This window comes from Somniosus microcephalus, chromosome 11 (genome assembly GCF_052327205.1).
Source record: "Somniosus microcephalus isolate GS21.2 chromosome 11, FLI_Smic_1.0, whole genome shotgun sequence".
Classification (NCBI taxonomy): Eukaryota; Metazoa; Chordata; class Chondrichthyes; order Squaliformes; family Somniosidae; genus Somniosus; species Somniosus microcephalus.
Genome location: NC_140997.1, coordinates 44,598,826 through 44,617,444, shown reverse-complemented (window position 1 = coordinate 44,617,444; position 18,619 = coordinate 44,598,826). Strand labels below are relative to the sequence as shown.

The following is an 18,619-nucleotide window of genomic DNA, read 5'->3' as shown; positions in this document are numbered from 1 at the left end:
TGCTATAGCTACAGACCTTGCAGTGCCTGACTGGGAAAAAAAAAGAACGAGATCTAAAAAAACTTATAGAAAACGGCTCCTGATTTTTGCCGTTAGAGCGAGTATTCCGGACATACAACCTCCGGATAAACCAAAGTTTCCTGTAAATGAACGTGTTCAAAGGAAATGAAAAAAAACCCCACACAATTTGTTTAATGCCCCTATGATTTTACTCCCGAGCTGCTGGCAGCAGTGTCCAGGAGAGTAGTACAAAAGCAAAAATGCTGCGGATGCTCGAAATCTGAAATAAAAAAACCCAGAAAATGTTGGAAATACTCAACAGGTCAGGCGGCATCTGTGGAGAGAGAAACAGAGTTAATGTTTCAGGTCAATGACTCTTTATCAGAACTGGAAAAAGTTAAGAGATTTAACAGTGTTCCTCCTGCCAGTGCTCTCGCCACTTCCTGAGATCCATGCTCAACGCCATGTGCTGCCACATGCAATTATAACCACTGTTCCCTTTTATTCAGGCAGCAGCTATTAGTAATGGTTCTGCTGTGGTGATTTACAGCTCCTCGAGACCCATCTTTTGTTTCTTTACTTGTCCCATTGCCACCCCCTTTTGCCTTGCACCATCATCCTTTTTTTCAGTTAATCTCTCCTGCCTTCCAACCCATCACAGACCTTCCCTTTTGTTCTTTCCTCCCCACACCTCCCCCTCCACCCTGCCCCCTGTCCCTGCCTCTGTACTTGCATAAAACCCGATAAATCTCTAACTTTTTCCAGTTCTGGTCATCGGCCTGAAACGTTAACTCTGTTTCTCTCTCCACAGATGCTGCCTGGCCTGCTGAGTTTTTCCAGCATTTTCTGTTTTTATACCAGGAGATTAATCTTTAATTCCTAGAGACACCAGGACAATGTTGGAGGGCTGGCAAGCCTATGGGATTGCTGTCTGCTGCCTGTAAGTGCCAGATGGCCAAATCACAAATTCAAAGTAAAGACTCCATGGCATGAGAGGAAGTGGGGAGCAGGATCAGCACTTCCCAGAAGGGAGAAGACCTGAATGGTGAGTTATCCCAGGGCACTGTCGCACCCCTCCTAGCAACTGAGTCCATCGGTGAGGCAGGACTCCAAACCCCTCAGCATATGCTTGTCACAGCTGAAGCTCCACAGGGAGGGACCACCGTTAAGGATAGGAATCGGAATTATATGGAAGAAAATTAAAATGTAACTGAAAAAAATCCATTGTGAGAAGAAGTACAACCAATATAAAACAGGTTAAGAGGATGTTCATTCATATAAGGAAAAACCCGACAAAAAAAATCACCACCTTTTTATTTTAAGATATATGTGAAGTTAAAGAAAGGGCTGTTTACCTGTAATCATCATAGTTTTTCATATTTAACTTCTGCAGGATAACCTTGGAGAGTCCTGGGACATTGCAGTCCATAGCAACAAACCCAAGTACATCTGTATAGACACCGCCAGCACTAGGGGCATCACCCTCCTTCTTCGTGGAGTTTTTTTCTATGACTTTAGATTGCGACATGGTGCTCGTCGCTCTAGTAAACCTGTGAAAAATACTAGTTAAAGATATTACTGTTAAAGATATTTGTTTGACCAAGCTTTTGATCACCTGCCCTAATATCTCCTTATGTGGGTCGGTGTCAAATTTTGTCTGATAATGCTACTAAACATCTTGGGATGTTTTACTACATTAAAGGTGCTGCAAGTTGTTGTTGTAATGAAAATGTCACGTTACTTTGCGTCGTCTCAATTCAGTTCCTACTGCACATCAGCAAAAATGAAATGCCCCCAATTTGACACAAAATCGGCACTTTCACTCAAAGGCCACGGGATGACTGGGGTGGGAAATACAGGTGCGGAAGTGGGGGCTCTTCCAAGGGTGGCACAGAGGTACGTTGTTGGGGCACTTACTTAATCATGCGGTACCTTGCTTAAGACTTTGATGCTGACGTATAACATAGGAACAGGAGTAGGCCATTCAGCCCCTCGAGCCTGTTCCACCAATCAATTAGATCTGTATCTTAACTCCATCTACCCGCCTTGCTTCCATGTCCCTTAATACCCTTACTTAACAAGTGGGTGCCAGTTTTACAGCACTCTCCTCACCCATGGATTCTATGCGCTCTCATCTTCAGCAGCACAAAATTCTCCAAAACAAAAGTTTGAAAACAAAGCTTAGAGTATCCTTGTTTTGCTTTTAGAAATTTCCAGGCACAGCTCACAAACACCAGTCTGAAGTAACTCAAATACAAAAGCAAAATACTGTGGATGTTGGTAAAGCAGAACTGAGTTCTGACGAAAGGTCATCGACCTGAGACGTTAACTCTGTGGTGGATGAGGTGCCAATCAAGCGGGCTGCTTTGTCCTGGATGGTGTTGAGCTTCTGGAGTATTGTTGGAGCTGCACTCATCCAGGCAAGTGAAGAGTATTCCATCACACTCCTTACTTGTGCCTTGTAGATGGTGGAAAGGCTTTGGGGAGTCAGGAGGTGAGACATTCGCCACAGAATACCTAGCCTCTGACCTGCTCTTGTTGCCACAGTATTTATGTGGCTGGTCCAGTTAAGTTTCTGGTCAATGGTGACCCCCAGGATGTTGATGGTGGGGGATTTGGTGATGGTAATGGCATTGAATGTCAAGGGGCAGTGGTTAGACTCTCGCTTGTTGAAGATAGTAATTGCCTGGCACGAATATTACCTGCCACTTATCAGCCCAAGCCTGAACGTCGTCCAGGTCTTGTTGCATGCGGGCATGGACTTCTTAATTATCTGAGGAGTTGTGAATGGCACGGAACACTGTGCAGTCATCAGCAAACATCCCCATTTCTGACCTTATGTTGGAGGGAAGGTCATTGATGAAGCAGCTGAAGATGGTTGGGCCTAGGACACTGCCCTGAGGAACTCCTGCAATGATTTCCTGGGGCTGTGATGATTGACCTTCAACAACCACAATCATCTTCCTTTGAGCTAGGTATGACTCCAACCAGTGGAGAGTTTCCCCCCCACCCCCCGATTCCCATTGACTTCAGTTTTACTAGGGCTCCTTGATGCCACACTTGGTTAAATGCTGCCTTGATATCAAGGGCAGTCACTCTCACCTTATCTCTGGAATTCAGCTCCTTTGTCCCCGTTTGGACTAAGGCTGTAATGAGGTCAGGAGCCGAGTGGTCTTGGCGGAACCCAAACTGGGCATCATTGAGCAGGTTATTGGTGAGTTAGTGCCGCTTGATAGCACTGTTGATGATACCTTCCATCACTTTGCTGATGATTGAGAGTGGACTGATGGGGCGGTAAATGGCCAGATTGGATTTGTCCTGCTTTCTGTGGACAGGACATACCTGGCCAGTTTTCCACATTGTCGGATAGATGCCAGTGTTGTAGTTGTACTGGAATAGCTTGGCTAGAGGCGCGGCTAGTTCTGGAGCACAAGTCTTCAGCACGACAGCCGGGATGTTGTCGGGGCCCATAGCCTTTGCTGTATCCAGTGCACTCAGCTGTTTCTTGATATCACGTGGAGTGAATCAAATTGGCTTAAGACTGGCTTCTGTGATGATGGGGACCTCAGGAGGAGCCTGATATGGATCGTCCACTCGGCACTTCTGGCTGAAGGTGGTTGCAAACACTTCAGCCTTGTCTTTTGCACTCACGTGCTGGGCTCCACCATCATTGAGGATGGGGATATTTATGGAGCCTCCTCCTCCCGTTAGTTGTTTAATGGTCCACCACCATTCATGACTGGATGTGGCAGGACTACAGAGCTTTGATCTGATCCGTTGATTGTGGGATCGCTTAGCCCTGTTTATAGCATGTTGCTTCCGCTTCTTAGCATGCATGTAGTCCTGTGTTGCAGCTTCCCCAGGTTGGCACCTCATTTTTAGGTACGCCTGGTGCTGCTCCTGGCATGCTCTTCTACACTCCTTATTGAACCAGGGTTGGTCCCCTGACTTGATAGAACATGATTAGGCATAACATAACATGATTTGGCAGAGTCAACATGGTTTTATGAAAGGGCAATCGTGTTTGACAAATTTATTAGAGTTTTTTGAGGATGTAACTAACAGGTTAGATAAAGGGGAACCAGTGGATGTAGTATATTTGGATTTCCAAACGGCATTTGATAAGGTGCCACATAAAAGGTTATTACACAAGATTAGGGCTCATGGGGTTGGATGTAATATAGTAGCATGGATAGAAGATTGGTTAACGGACAGAAAGCAGAGAGTAGGGATAAATGGATCTTTTTCAGTTTAGCAGGCTGTAACTAGTGGGGTGCTGCAAGGATCAGTGTTGGGGCCTCAGTTATTTACAATCTATATTAATGACCTAGATGAAGCAACCGAGTGTAATGTATCCAAGCTTGCTGATGATACAAAGCTAGGTGGGACAGTAAGCTGTGAGGAGAACACAAAGGCCACGATCTTACCTGAAGAGGTGAGTTGGGAGCGGGTCAGCTGACTTGCGGGTTCCGATCCCGCCCCCAACGACGCCAGACCCCCAGACGCTATTTTGCGTCAATTGGCCTTGTTAAGCCACCCTGCGGGCTTGCCGGCCAATTAAAAGAAAGCCGGTGTCAGATGACATCAGCTGAAGATGCGTCATCTGCCGGTTTTCTTAAAGGGGACACGCTCATTTTTGTTTGACATGATTTTTCAGTGTTTGACAGCATTGAGGTGCTGCAAACACTGCCAATCACTGTACAAAGGTGAGCTCTTGCACCCAGGCTCTCCAGAGACCCTCTCCTTAGGATAAAACAGATGGCAGCTGCAGGTGAGGTTACAGAAACGATCTGTCACTGGTGAGAGAGGTGCTACAAATGAGCTGGGACTACACAAACACTTCAAACCTTATTACCTACAAGAAAGTCTAAATACATTAAAAATGATTTTCCCAACATTTCCTTACCTCTGAAACTCACCAGTGTACCATTGGATCCTTCACACCACTTCTACAGCTGTCATCAATGTAGAAACATTACATTAGACTCGCAACACGCCACACTTACCTGGCTTGGTGTCCAGATGTCGGGGAGCCCGCAGTCGACCTGGCAAAATTGGAAAAAGCCTCTTAACTGCCTGTTAACAAGCAGTTAAGTGGCTATAATCCGCTTACCACTGCTAGGAGTCGGGTCCCTGCGTAAATCAGGTACCCGACTCCCGGGAAGATTGATTGGAGGCGGATTGGAAGCGGGTTCAGGACCCGCTATCTTTTTGATTTTGCCAGCAGTCCTGCTTCCAAAGTGAATAACCTCACATTTCCCCACATTAGGCTCCATCTGCCACCAGCGCGAGCTCAGAGCTACTAAAAGCAGCGGGACCCAGGAGAGCATAAGAGTTCAGAACTACTAAAAGCAGCGGGACCCAGGAGAGCGTGAGAGTTCAGAACTACTAAAAGCAGCGGGAGCCAGGAGAGCGTGAGAGTTCAGAACTACTAAAAGCAGCAGGAGCCCAGGACAGCGTGAGAGTTCGGAGCCCCTAAAGGTGAGCGGGAGCCCAGGAGAGCGCTCGAGTTCAGAGCTACTAAAGGTGAGTGGGAGCCCAGGACAGATTGAGAGTTCGGAGCTACTAAAGGTGAGCGGGAGCCCAGGAGAGCGCGAGAGTTTGGAGCTACTAAAGGTGAGCGGGAGCCCAGGAGAGCGCGAGAGTTCGGAGCTACTAAAGGAGAGCAGGAGCCTAGGAGAGCGCGAGAGTTCGGCGCTACTAAAGGTGAGCAGGAGCACGAGAGTTTGGAGCTACTAAAGGTGAGCAGGAGCCCAGGAGAGCGCGAGAGTTCGGAGCTACTAAAGGTGAGGGAGAGCCCAGGAGAGCGGGAGAGTTCGGAGCTACTAAAGGTGAGCGGGAGCCCGGGAGAGCGCGAGAGTTCGGAGCTACTAAAGGTGAGCGGGAGCCCGGGAGAGTGCGAGAGTTCGGAGCTACTAAAGGTGAGCAGGAGCCCAGGAGCGCGCGAGAGTTTGGAGCTACTAAAAGAAGCGGGAGCCCAGGAGAGAGCAAGAGTTCAGAGCTACTAAAGGTGAGCAGGAGCCCGGGAGAGCGAGAGTTCGGAGCTACTAAAGGTGAGCGGGAGCCCGGGAGAGCGAGAGTTCGGAGCTACTAAAGGAGAGCAGGAGCCTAGGAGAGCGCGAGAGTTCGGAGCTACTAAAGGTGAGCGGGAGCCCGGGAGAGCGCGAGAGTTCGGAGCTACTAAAGGTGAGCGAGAGCCCAGGAGAGCGCGAGAGTTCGGAGCTACTAAAGGAGAGCGGGAGCCCAGGAGAGCGAGAGTCCGGAGCTACTAAAGGTGAGCGGGAGCCCGGGAGAGCGCGAGAGTTCGGAGCTACTAAAGGTGAGTGAGAGCCCAGGAGAGCGCGAGAGTTCGGAGCTACTAAAGGAGAGCGGGACCCCAGGAGAGAGCGAGAGTTCAGAGCTACTAAAGGTGAGCGGGAGCCTAGGAGAGAGTGAGAGTTCGGGGCTACTAAAGGTGAGCGGGAGCCCAGGAGAGAGCGAGAGTTCGGAGCTATTAAAGGTGAGCTGGAGCCCGGGAGAGCGCGAGAGTTCGGAGCTACTAAAGGTGAGTGAGAGCCCAGGAGAGCGCGAGAGTTCGGAGCTACTAAAGGTGAGTGCGAGCCCGGGAAAGCGCGAGAGTTCGGAGCTACTAAAGGTGAGCGGGAGCCCAGGAGAGAGCGAGAGTTCGGAGCTACTAAAGGTGATCGGGAGCCGATGAGAGAGCGAGAGTTCGGAGCTACTAAAGGAGAGCGGGAGCCCAGGAGAGCGAGAGGGTTCAGAGCTACTAAAGGAGAGCTGGAGCCCAGGAGAGCGCGAGAGTTCGGATCTACTAAAGGAGAGTGAGAGCCCAGGAGAGAGCGAGAGTTCGGAGCTACTAAAGGTGAGCGGGAGCCTGGGAGAGCGAGAGTTCGGAGCTACTAAAGGTGAGCGGGAGCCCAGGAGAGCGCGAGAGTTCGGAGCTACTAAAGGAGAGTGCGAGCCTGGGAGAGCGCGAGAGTTCGGAGCTACTAAAGGTGAGCGGGAGCCCAGGAGAGAGCGAGAGTTCGGAGCTACTAAAGGAGAGCGGGAGCCCAGGAGAGAGCGAGAGTTCGGAGCTACTAAAGGTGAGTGCGAGCCCAGGAGAGTGCGAGAGTTTGGAACTACTAAAGGTGAGCGAGAGCCCGGGAGAGAGCAAGAGTTCGGAGCTACTAAAGGAGAGCGGGAGCCCAGGAGAGAGCGAGAGTTCGGAGCTACTAAAGGAGAGCGGGAGCCCGGGAGAGAGCGAGAGTTCGGAGCTACTAAAGGAGAGCGGGAGCCCAGGAGAGAGCGAGAGTTCGGAGCTACTAAAGGTGAGCGCGAGCCCAGGAGAGCGCGAGAGTTCGGAACTACTAAAGGTGAGCGAGAGCCCAGGAGAGCGCGAGAGTTCGGAACTACTAAAGGAGAGCGGGAGCCCGGGAGAGCGCGAGAGTTCGTAGCTACTAAAGGTGAGTGCGAGCCCAGGAGAGAGCGAGAGTTCGGAGCTACTAAAGGAGAGCGGGAGCCCGGGAGAGAGCGAGAGTTCGGAGCTACTAAAGGAGAGCGGGAGCCCAGGAGAGAGCGAGAGTTCGGAGCTACTAAAGGTGAGCGCGAGCCCAGGAGAGCGCGAGAGTTCGGAACTACTAAAGGTGAGCGAGAGCCCAGGAGAGCGCGAGAGTTCGGAACTACTAAAGGAGAGCGGGAGCCCGGGAGAGCGCGAGAGTTCGTAGCTACTAAAGGTGAGTGCGAGCCCAGGAGAGCGCGAGAGTTCGGAGCTACTAAAGGAGAGCGGGAGCCCGGGAGAGCGCGAGAGTTCGTAGCTACTAAAGATGAGCGGGAGGTCAGGAGAGCGGGCACAACAGACCGGTGAGTGTAAAGAAGTAAAAGGTAATCGAAGTGTGACATCACCAGAAAGCAGGTAAGTGATTGGTTGGTGAGTATTTCTATATTTCTCGCTTTTTTTCTCAAACTTGGGAGTCTAAATTTAAGTGCCTTGTTGTAGATTAAAAGATCTACGTGTTCCAAATTTTAAAACGAATTAATTAATTAATTGAGATGGGAGACCAGGCAATGTGTTGTTGCATGTGGGAGCTGGTGGACACCATTGAGGTCTAAGGCGATCACATCTGCTGCAAATGTTGGCTGCTCGAGGAACTTTGGCTCAGAGTTGATGAGCTGGAGTCCAAGCTTCGGACACTGCGACACATTAGGGAGGGGGAGCGTTACCTGGACGCTAAGTTCCAGGAGGCAGTCACATCCACTAGAGTAATTACTTCCAATTTGACCCATGGTCAGGGACAGGAGGGTGTGACTACAAGCGAGGCAGGTATTGGGATGCAGGAGGTAATGATGGAGGAGCCTCAGTCCTTGGCCTTGTCAAACAAGTATGAGATTCTTGCTCCCTGTGTGGACGAGGTCAGGGATTGCAGGGAGGATGAGCAATCTGACCACAGCACCGCGGTACTGGGAGCCATTCGAGTGGGGGGGAGTAAAAATAAATGTTGTAGTGATAGGGGATACTATAGTTAGGGGGATAGATACTGTTCTCTGCAGCCGAGAGCGTGAGTCCCGAAGGCTGTGTTGCCTGCCCGGTTAAGGACATCTCCTCTGGGCTGAAGAGGAAGTTGGAGTGGTAGGGGGAGGATCCAGTTGTCATGGTCCACATAGGCACCAATGACATAGGTAGGACAAAGAAAGAGGTTCTGCTGAGAGAGTATGAGCAGCTAGGGGCTAAATTAAAAAGCAGAACCATAAAGGTAATAATCTCTGGATTACTACCTGAGCCACGAGCGAATTTGCATAGGGTAACTAAGATCAGAGAAATGAACGAGTGGCTCAAAGACTGGTGTGGGAGAAATGGGTTTTGATTTGTGGGGCACTGGCACCAGTACTGGGATAAGAGGGAGCTGTTCCGTTTGGACGGGCTTCACTTGAACCATGCTGGGGCTAGAGTCCGGGCGAATCAAATAACTAGGGCTGTGGAGAGGGCTTTAAACTAAATAGTGGGGGGAGGATCCAGGTGAGCGGGAATTTAAAAAGTCAATGAGAAATGAGAAAGCAATAGAGCAGGATAGAGATGGGGGAAATAATAACTAGAGTGTGACAGGAAGGGACAGAATGTTTAAAAATAAGAGAGAAACAGAAAATGGGGCCAAAACAAGGAGAAATGGTAAAAAGACAAAGTTAAAAGCTCTATATCTGAATGCACGCAGCATTCATAACAAGATAGATGAGTTGACGGCACAAATAGATAAAATGGGTATGATCTGATCACCATTACGGAGACGTGATTGCAAGGTGATCAGGGCTGGGAACTGAATATTCCAGGGTATCTGACAATTCGGAAGGACAGACACAAAGGAAAGGGAGGCAGGGTGGCTTTGTTGGTAAAGGATGGGATCAGTGCAGTGATGAGAAGTGATATTGGCTCAGAAGATCAAGATGTAGAATCGGTTTGGGTAGAGATAAAACATAATAAAGGGAAAAAGTCTCTGGTGAGCGTAGTGTGCAGGCCCCCAAACAGTAGCAATACTGTTGGACAGAGTATAAATCAACAAATAATGGAGGCCTGTAAAAAAGGTACGGTAATAATCATGGGTGACTTTAATCTCCATATTGATTGGACAAATCAAATTGGCCATGGTAGCCTTGAGGAGGAGTTCATAGAGTGTGTCCGGGGTGGTTTCCTAGAACAGTATATAATGGAACCAACCAGGGAGCAGGCTATCTTGGATCTGGTACTGTGTAATGAGACAGAAATAATAAATGATCTCATAGTAAATGATCCTCTAAGAAAGAGTGATCATAGCATGGTTGAATTTCAAATTCAGTTGGAGGGTGAGAAAGTTGTATCTCAAACCAGTGTCCTGATCTTAAACAAAGGCAATTACAATGGCATGAGGGCAGAACTGGCTAAAGTGGGCTGGAAACATAAATTAAAGGGTAAGACAGTTGAAATGCAGGTGCCGATATTTCATAACTCAACAAAAATATATTCCAGTGAGAAAGAAAGATTTTAAGAGAAGGGAGCACCATTCGTGGCTAACTAAGGAAAAAAAGGATGGTATCTAATTGAAAACGAAGGCATACAATGTTGCCAAGATTGGTGGGAGACCAGAGGATTTGGAAATTTTTAAAAACCTGCAAAGGATGACTAAAAAAATAAAGAGAGAGAAGATGAATTATGAGAAAACTGGCAAGAAACATTAAAACAGATAGTAAGAGCTTCTACAAGTATATAAAAAGGAAGAGGTTAGCTAAAATAAACATTGCTCCCTTAGAGGATGAGACTGGGGCATTAATAATGGAGAACGGGGAAATGGCAGAGACTCTGAACAAATATTTTGTATCTGTCTTCACGGTAGAAGACACTAACAACATCCCAAAAATGGATAAGCAAGGGGCCACAGAGAGGGGGGAACTAAAGACAATCACTATCACTAAGGAAATAGTACTTGGTAAAATAATGGGACTAAACTGTTGCCTCACAGCGCCAGGGACTCGGGTTCGAATCCGGCCTCGGGCGACTGTCTGTGTGGAGTTTGCACATTCTCCCCGTGTTTGCGTGGGTTTCCTCCGGGTGCTCCGGTTTCCTCCCACAGTCCAAAGATGTGCGGGTTAGGTTGATTGGCTATGATAAAATTGACCCTTAGTGTTAGGGGGATTAAATACGTGGGGTTACGGGGATAGGGGTGGGATATGTGTTGGTGTAGGGGTTACGGGGATCGGGTGGGATATGTATCGGTGCAGGCTCGATGGGCCGAAATGGCCTCTATCTGCACTGTGGGGTTTCTGTGATTCTGTGAAGTCCCCTGGACCAGATGACCTGCATCCCAGGGTCTTAAAAGAAGTGGCTGCAGAGATATTGAATGCATTGATTGCAATATACCAAAATTCCAATGAATCTGGAGAGGTCCCAGCGGATTGGAAAACTGCAAATGTAACACCCCTATTTAAGAAAGCAGGGAGACAGAAAGCAGAAAACTATAGACCAGTGAATCAGCCAATAAAATTGATATACCTATCAATTCATCCAATGAAAAGCGACGAGTTAAGAAAGTAACTATAGGTTTTTATTGGCTAAATAACAGAGCCCACCCTCGTGGGTGATCGGATCCAACAAGGAGGAATACCAGCCAGTCGACCACCTTTATACCTGGGCAGGTAGGTGGAGCCATGGGCGGAGTCAGCAGTGGTCAGCCCAGGTATAACAGCGTGACAAGAGGCGACCTCGTATAGTGATACAACAGTGTGAACAGTGATAACCATAGAGTAACGATATAACAGTGATAACTATAGTGTAACGATAGTGAACGACAAAAGTGGTTTACCACAACCAGTTAGCCAAACATCTGTCATTGGGAAAATGCTGGAGTCCTTCATTAAGGAAGCAGTAGCAGGGCATTTAGAAAATCATAATGCAGTCAGGCAGAGTCAGCATGATTTTATGAAAGGGAAATCATGTTTAACAAATTTGCTGGAGTTCTTTGAGGATGTAACGAGCAGGGTGGACAAAGGTCAACCAGTAGATGTAGTGTATTTGGATTTCCAGAAGGCATTCGATAAGGTGCCACATGAAAGGTTACTGCATAAGATAAGAGCTCACAGAATTGGGGGTAATATATTACTGTAGCATGGATAGAGAATTGGCTAACTAACAGAAAGCAGAGAGTCGGGATAAATGGGTCATTTTCCGGTTGGCAAACGGTAACTAGTGGGGTGCCACATGGATCAGTGCTGGGGCCTCAACTATTTACAATCTACATTAATGACTTGGATGAAGGGACCGAGTGTAATGTAGCCAAGTTTGCATTTGATACAAAGATGGGTGGGAAAGCAAGTTGTGCAGAGGACTCAAAGAATCTGCAAAGGGATATAGACAGGCTAAGTGAGTGGGCAAACATTTGGCAGATGGAGTATAACGTGGGAAAGTGCGAGGTTATACACTTTGGCAGGAAAAATAAAAAAGCAAATTATTTAAATGGAGAGAGATTACAAAATGCTACAGGTCAGAGGGACCTGGGGGTTCTTGTGCATGAAACACAAAAAGTTAGCATGCAAGTACAGCAAGTAATCAAAAAGGCAAATGGAATGTTGGCCTTTATTTCAAGGGGGTTGGTGTATAAAAGCAGGGAAGTCCTGCTACAACTGTACAGGGTATTGGTGAGACCACACCTTGATTACTGCGTATAGTTTTGGTCTCCTTATTTAAGGAAGGATATACTTGCCTTGGAGGCAGTTCAGAGACGATTCACTAGGTTAATTCCAGAGAAGAGGGGGTTGACTTATGAGGAAAGGTTGAGCAAGCTGGGCCTATACTCATTGGAATTTAGAAGAATGATCTTATTGAAACATACAAGATACTGAGGGGGGTTAACAAGGTAGATGCAGAGAGGATGTTTCCACTCGTGGGGAAATCTAGAACTTGGGGGCACAGTTTTAGAATAAAGGGTCGCCCTTTTAGACCTGAGATGAGGAGGAATTTCTTCTCTCAGAGGGTCGTAAATCTGTGGAATTCTCTGCCCCAAAGAGCCGTGGAGGCTGGGTCATTAAATACATTTAAGGTGGAGTTAGACAGATTTTTGCAAGATAAGGGACTGAAGGGTTATGGGGAGCAGGCGGGGAAGTGGCTTTGAGCCCAAAATCAGCCATGATCTTATTGAATGGTGGAGCAGGCTTGAGGGGCCAAGTGGCCTATTCCTGCTCCTATTTCTTATGTTCTTATGTTCTTAAACCCGACCCCTGAGCGCCGGCAAAATCGCCCCCAAAGAGTCTGCAAAGGGATATAGATAGACTAAGTGAGTGGGCAGTAAGGTGGCAGATGGAGTATAATATTGGGAAATGTGAGGTTATTCACTTTGGTAGGGAGAATAGAAAAACAGAATATTTGTTAAATGGTGAGAAACTTTCAAATGTTGGTGTTCAGAGAGATTTGAGTGTCTTCGTGCAAGAAACACAGGAAGCTAGCATGCAGGTACAGCAAGCAATAAGGAAGGCAAATGGCATGTTGGCCTTTATTGCAAGGGGGTTGGAGTATAAGAGTAAGGAAGTCTTGCTACAATTGTACAGGGCCTTGGTGAGACCACACCTGGAGTACTGTGCACAGTTTTGGTCTCCTTATCCAAGGAAGGATATACTTGCCTTGGAGGCGGTGCAACGAAGGTTCACTAGATTGATTCCTGGGATGAGAGAGCTGTCCTATGATGAGAGATTGTGTAGAATGGGCCTATACTCTCTGGAGTTTAGAAGAATGAGAGGTGATCTCATTGAAACATACAAGATTCTGAAGGGGATTGACAGGGTAGATGCTGAGAGGTTGTTTCCCCTGGCTGGTGTGTCTAGAATTAGGGGGCATAGTCTCAGGATAAGGGGTAGGCCATTTAAGACTGAGATGAGGATGAATTTCTTCACTCAGAGGGTTGTGAATCTTTGGAATTCTCTGCCCCAGAGGGCTGTGAATGCTGAGTCATTGAGTATATTCAAGGCTGAGATAGATAGATTTTTGGACGCTAGAGGAATCAAGGGATATGGAGATCGGGCGGGAAAGTGAAGTTGAGGTCGATGATCAGCCACAATCTTATTGAATGGTGGACTAGGCTTGAGGGGCCGTATGGCCTTCTCCTGCTCTTAATTCTTATGTTCTTATGTTATGTTGATGGTAATGCTAGAGTGAGGGATATGCCGGGCCATGAGGTTACAGATAAGAACATAAGAAATAGGAGCAGGATTAGGCCATTCGGCCCTTCGAGCCTGCTCCGCCATTCAATGAGATTATGGCTGATCTTCTGCCTCAACTCCATTCACCAGCCCTATCGCCATATCCCTTGATGGCCTTACTAGTCAGAAATCAATTGACTTCTGTTTTGAATATACCCAATAACTGAGCCTCCACAGCCCTCTGGTGTAGAGAATTCCAAAGATTTACCACCCTCTGTGTGAAGAAATGTCTTCTCATCTCAGTCCTGAATGGCTTACTCTTTATCTTGAGGCTGTGGCCCCTGGTTCTAGACTCCCCAGCTAAGGGAAGCATTCTCCCAGCATCCATCCTATCAAGCCCTGTAATAATTTTGTATGCTTCAATGAGATCCCCTCATTCTTCTGAATTCAAGAGAATACAGGCCTAGTTTACTCATTCTCTTCTCATACGACAGTCCCGCCATCCCAGGAATCAAACTCGTGAACCTTCGTTGCACTCCCTCTATGGCAAGTATATCCTTCCTTAGGTAGGGAGACCAAAATTGTACACAGTACTACAGGTGTGGTCTCACCAAGGCCCTATATAATTGGAGTAAGACTTCTTTACTCCTGTACTCAAATCCTCTTGTAATGAAGGCCAGCATACCATTTGCCTTCCTAATGGCCTGCTGCACCTGCACATTCACTTTCAGTGACTCATGTACAAGGACACCCAGGTCCCTTTGAGTATCTGCAATCCCCAACCTTTCACTATTTAGGAAATACTCTGTCTTTCTGTTTTTTCTACCAAAGTGGGTAACTTCACATTTATCCACATTATATTCCATCTGCCATGTTCTTGCCCACTCACTGAGCCTGTCGAGATCACCTTGAAGCCTCTTCACATCCTCTTCACAACTGACACTGCCACCTAGCTTTGTATCATCAGAAAATTTGGAAATGTTACATTTATTCCCCTCATCCAAATCACTGATATAGATTGTGAATAGCTGGGGCCCAAGCACCGATCCTTGCGGTACCCCACTAGTCACAGCCTGCCATCCTGAAAAAGAACCATTTATCCCTTGTTTTCTGTCTGTTAACCAATAAGAACATAAGAACATAAGAAATAGGAGGTGTAGGCCAATCGGCCCCTCGAGCCTGCGCCACCATTCAATAAGATCATGGCTGATCTGATCCTAACCTCAAATCTTCTATCACTGTGCATCCACCCGAACCCATGTGATCTCCCGAGAGAGGCGGAAAACCAGATAAAGACCCAATGGCCAATTTGGGAGAAAAAAATCTGGGAAATTCCTCTCCGACCCATCTAGGCGATCGAAATTCTTCCAGGAGATCACTCTGTCCCTATATTTTCTACAGTACTTACCTTCTGTAAAGGCGATCTCCACCCCAGCCAGGAACAGGAATAAAACCATCTCCTGAAATCTAACACAGAATTAGAACACAGTAGGAGCAGAACCAGGCTACACGGCCCCTGGGCCCACTCCACTACCCACAGGGCCATGACCATTCCGAACCTAGACTCATGTCCAATTTCCTGCCCGCTCCCCGTAACCCTTAATTTCCTTTACTTCTAGGAAACTATCTATTTCTGTTTTAAATTTATTTAATGATGTAGCTTCCACAGCTTTCTGGGGCAGCAAATTCCACAAACCTACCACCCTCTGAGTGAAGAAGTTTCTCCTCATCTCTGTTTTGAAAGAGCAGCCCCTTATTTTAAGACTATGCCCCCTAGTTCTAGTTTCACCCATCATTGGGAACATCCTCACCGCATCCACCCGATCAAGCCCCTTCACAATCTTATATGTTTCAATAAGATCGCCTCTCATTCTTCTGAACTCCAATGAGTAGAGTCCCAATCTACTCAACCTCTCCTCATATGACCACCCCCTCATCCCCGGGATTAACCGAGTGAACCTTCTTTGGATTCTTAATCCATGCTAGTATATTACCCCCCCAATTCCATCTGCCCTAATTTTGTTCACCAACCTCTTGTGTGGGACCTTATCGAAGGCCTTCTGAAAATCCAAATACACCACATCTACAGGTTCCCCTTTCTCTACTCCACTAGTTACATCCTCAAAGGACTCCAATAGGTTTGTCAAACAGGATTTCCCTTTCATAAATCCATGTTGACTCTGCCCAATCTTACTATTAGTTTCTAAGTGCCCAGTTACTGCATCCTTTATAATAGATTCCAGCATTTTCCCAACAACTGATGTGAGGCGAACAGGTCTGTAGTTCCCTGTTTTCTCTCTCCCTCCTTTCTTAAATAGTGGGGTTACATTTGCTATCCTCCAATCTGCAGGAACCGTTCCAGAATCTATAGAATTTTGGAAGATGACAACCAATGCGTCCACTATTCCAATGGCCACCTCTTTCAAAACCCTAGGATGTAGGTCATCCGGTCCTTGGGATTTATTGACTTTTAGTCCCATTAATTTTGCTACTACTGTTTTTTTACTAATAATAATTTCTTTAAGTTCCTCATTCTCGTCACACCCTTGGTTTTCTCATATTTCTGGGAGGCTTTTTGTGTCTTCCTCTGTGAAGGACAGAAACAAAGCATTTATTTAATTTCCCTCCCATTTCCTCATTCCCCATAAATTCTCCCATCTCCGACGGTAAAGGACCTACATTTACCTTCTTTTCCTTTTCACATACCTATAGAAGCTTTTACAATCCGTTTTTATATTTTTCGCTAGTTTGTGCTCATATTCCATTTTCCCTTTCTTTATCAATTTCTTGATCCCCCTTTGCTGATTTCTAAAAAGATCCCAATCCTCAGGCTGACTGCTTTCTCTGGCAACTTTATAAGTTTCCTCCTTTGACTTAATACAAGCTTTAATTTCTTTTGTTAGCCATGGTTAGATCACTTTTGTTGTGTATGTACCTTTAAGAGAATAACTGGTCTCAGACTGCAGTACCGGCAGTGACCACCCCTGTATAAAAGGCGCTAGTGAGCCTCTGTGTTTTTAGTTTCACTATTGACTTCCACCAGTAAAGACTTATTTTGTTCACTCCTGCTGTCCGTGTCTCAATTATTCACGGAAGTAACACTGGCGACGAGACTACGAGCGGCTATTTTCACACATACCCTTGAGAGAGACATCCATCGTCTTGACGACGTATACGGGGCAAAAAGTATACCCCAGAGGAAAAATAAGGGTGCCTGTCGAATACAACGGCAAGAAAATACGGAAATTGTATCTCTACATACTGCCAAATGGTGGACCACCGTTATTGGGACGGGAATGGATCAGGAAGATAAACTTAGATTGGCACTCCATTCATGCAATGACGGTGGACGGTAAAAAAGATGAAGACGTCACTCCTGGACGGTTGTCAACAATCTTAGCTAACGCCAAAGAGGTATTTCAACAAGAACTGGGCACGCTTAAAGGTGTAACCGCCTTGATAAAAATAGAAGAGAATGCAGTTCCCAAGTTTTTCAAAGCAAGACCGGTACCATATGCAATTCGCCCAGCCGTTGAGGCAGAGCTGGAGAAGGCGGGCGTGTTGTCTAAGGTCGACTGGAGCGAGTGGGCGACACCCATCGTTCCTGTCATGAAGAAAACATTAAGCAATAAGTCCGAGGAGCCAAGGAAGATTCGCATCTGTGGGGATTTCAAGGTGACGATGAACCCAGTCCTTCACACAGTACAATATCCTCTTCCAAGGATAGAAGACATCTTCACCTCACTGTCTGGAGGGAAGTGTTTTACAAAAATTGACCTAGCACAAGCATATTTGCAGATGGAGGTTGAGGAGTCCTCTAGGAAGTATCTCACGATAAACACTCACAAAGGTCTTTACCAGTATCATCGATTGGTATTCGGAGTAGCATCGGCTCCGGCAATATGGCAAAGAGCGATGGAACAAGTCCTGCAAGGGGTTCCGGGGACTCGGTGTTACTTGGACGACATCCTTCTAACAGGTGAAGATGACAGTGAACACCTTAACAACCTAGAACAGGTGCTCACTAGACTACGGGAACATGGGCTGCGAGGCAACCGCCCCAAGTGCGAATTTTTTAAGAAACAGATATCGTATTGTGGCCACGTGATTGATGAAGAGGGGTTACATAAGTCCCCTGACAAAATTGAAGCGGTTGTTAAGGCCCCAGCGCCTGAAAATGTGTCGCAACTGAGGTCATTCCTCGGATTGGTGAATTACTATCACAAGTTTTTGCCGAATTTGTCGACAATTCTGCACCCACTGAACGCCCTGCTACGAACGGGGGTAGCATGGAAATGGAGCAATGATTGTAAGCGTGCTTTTCAGAAGAGTAAGGACTTAATCACTTCAAGGGAAGTATTGGCTCACTACAACCCAGCACTGCCAATCAGGCTGGCGTGTGATGCGTCTCCCTACGGCATTGGGGCGGTACTGTCACATAAATTCCTTGATGGTTTAGAGAGGCCGATAGCTTTTGCGTCACGCTCGTTAACTTCTGCCGAGCGTAACTACGCCCAGATTGACAGAGAGGCCCTCAGCCTAGTGTGGGGGGTGAAGAAGTTCAATCACTACCTGCACGGTCAAAAATTTACTCTACTAACCGATCATCAACCTCTTGTCTCCATTTTCAACCCTCAGAAGGGCGTACCGATAATGACAGCACAACGGCTGCAGAGATGGTCCCTTTTCCTAGGGGCACACCAATATGACATCGAGTACAAAGGAACTAAACAGCATGGAAATGCTGATGGATTGTCATGTCTACCGTTGCCGACGGTGGAAGAAGAAGACCTTGCAGTGGATCCAATGGAGTTATTCCACTCGACCATAGTCAAATGTCTCCCTGTGACGAATGCAAACATAGAAAAGGAAACACGGAATGACCCGACACTATCACGGGTCTAAGATTTAATGGTGAAGGGATGGCCAGCACATGGCGAACCACTGCTGCCAGCATTCTCGCCGAGAAGAGAACAGCTGTCAGTGTGCA

The 18,619-nt window shown here is 47.0% G+C and overlaps 1 protein-coding gene across 4 annotated transcripts in view; it reads right to left on the bottom strand.

The window, feature by feature from the left end:
- The window catches only part of mss51 (MSS51 mitochondrial translational activator), an 85,558-nt gene that overhangs the window by 43,531 nt on the left and 23,408 nt on the right, over positions 1-18,619 (bottom strand). For 3 of the 4 annotated variants that reach the window (XM_086000586.1, XM_086000588.1, XM_086000587.1), the window contains exon 2: positions 1,356-1,550. The exons of the other annotated variant lie outside the window; for it this stretch is intronic. In XM_086000586.1, the coding sequence (XP_085856712.1) occupies positions 1,356-1,550 (195 nt within the window). The remainder of the gene's footprint in view (positions 1-1,355; positions 1,551-18,619) is intronic. 4 annotated transcript variants of the gene reach the window in all.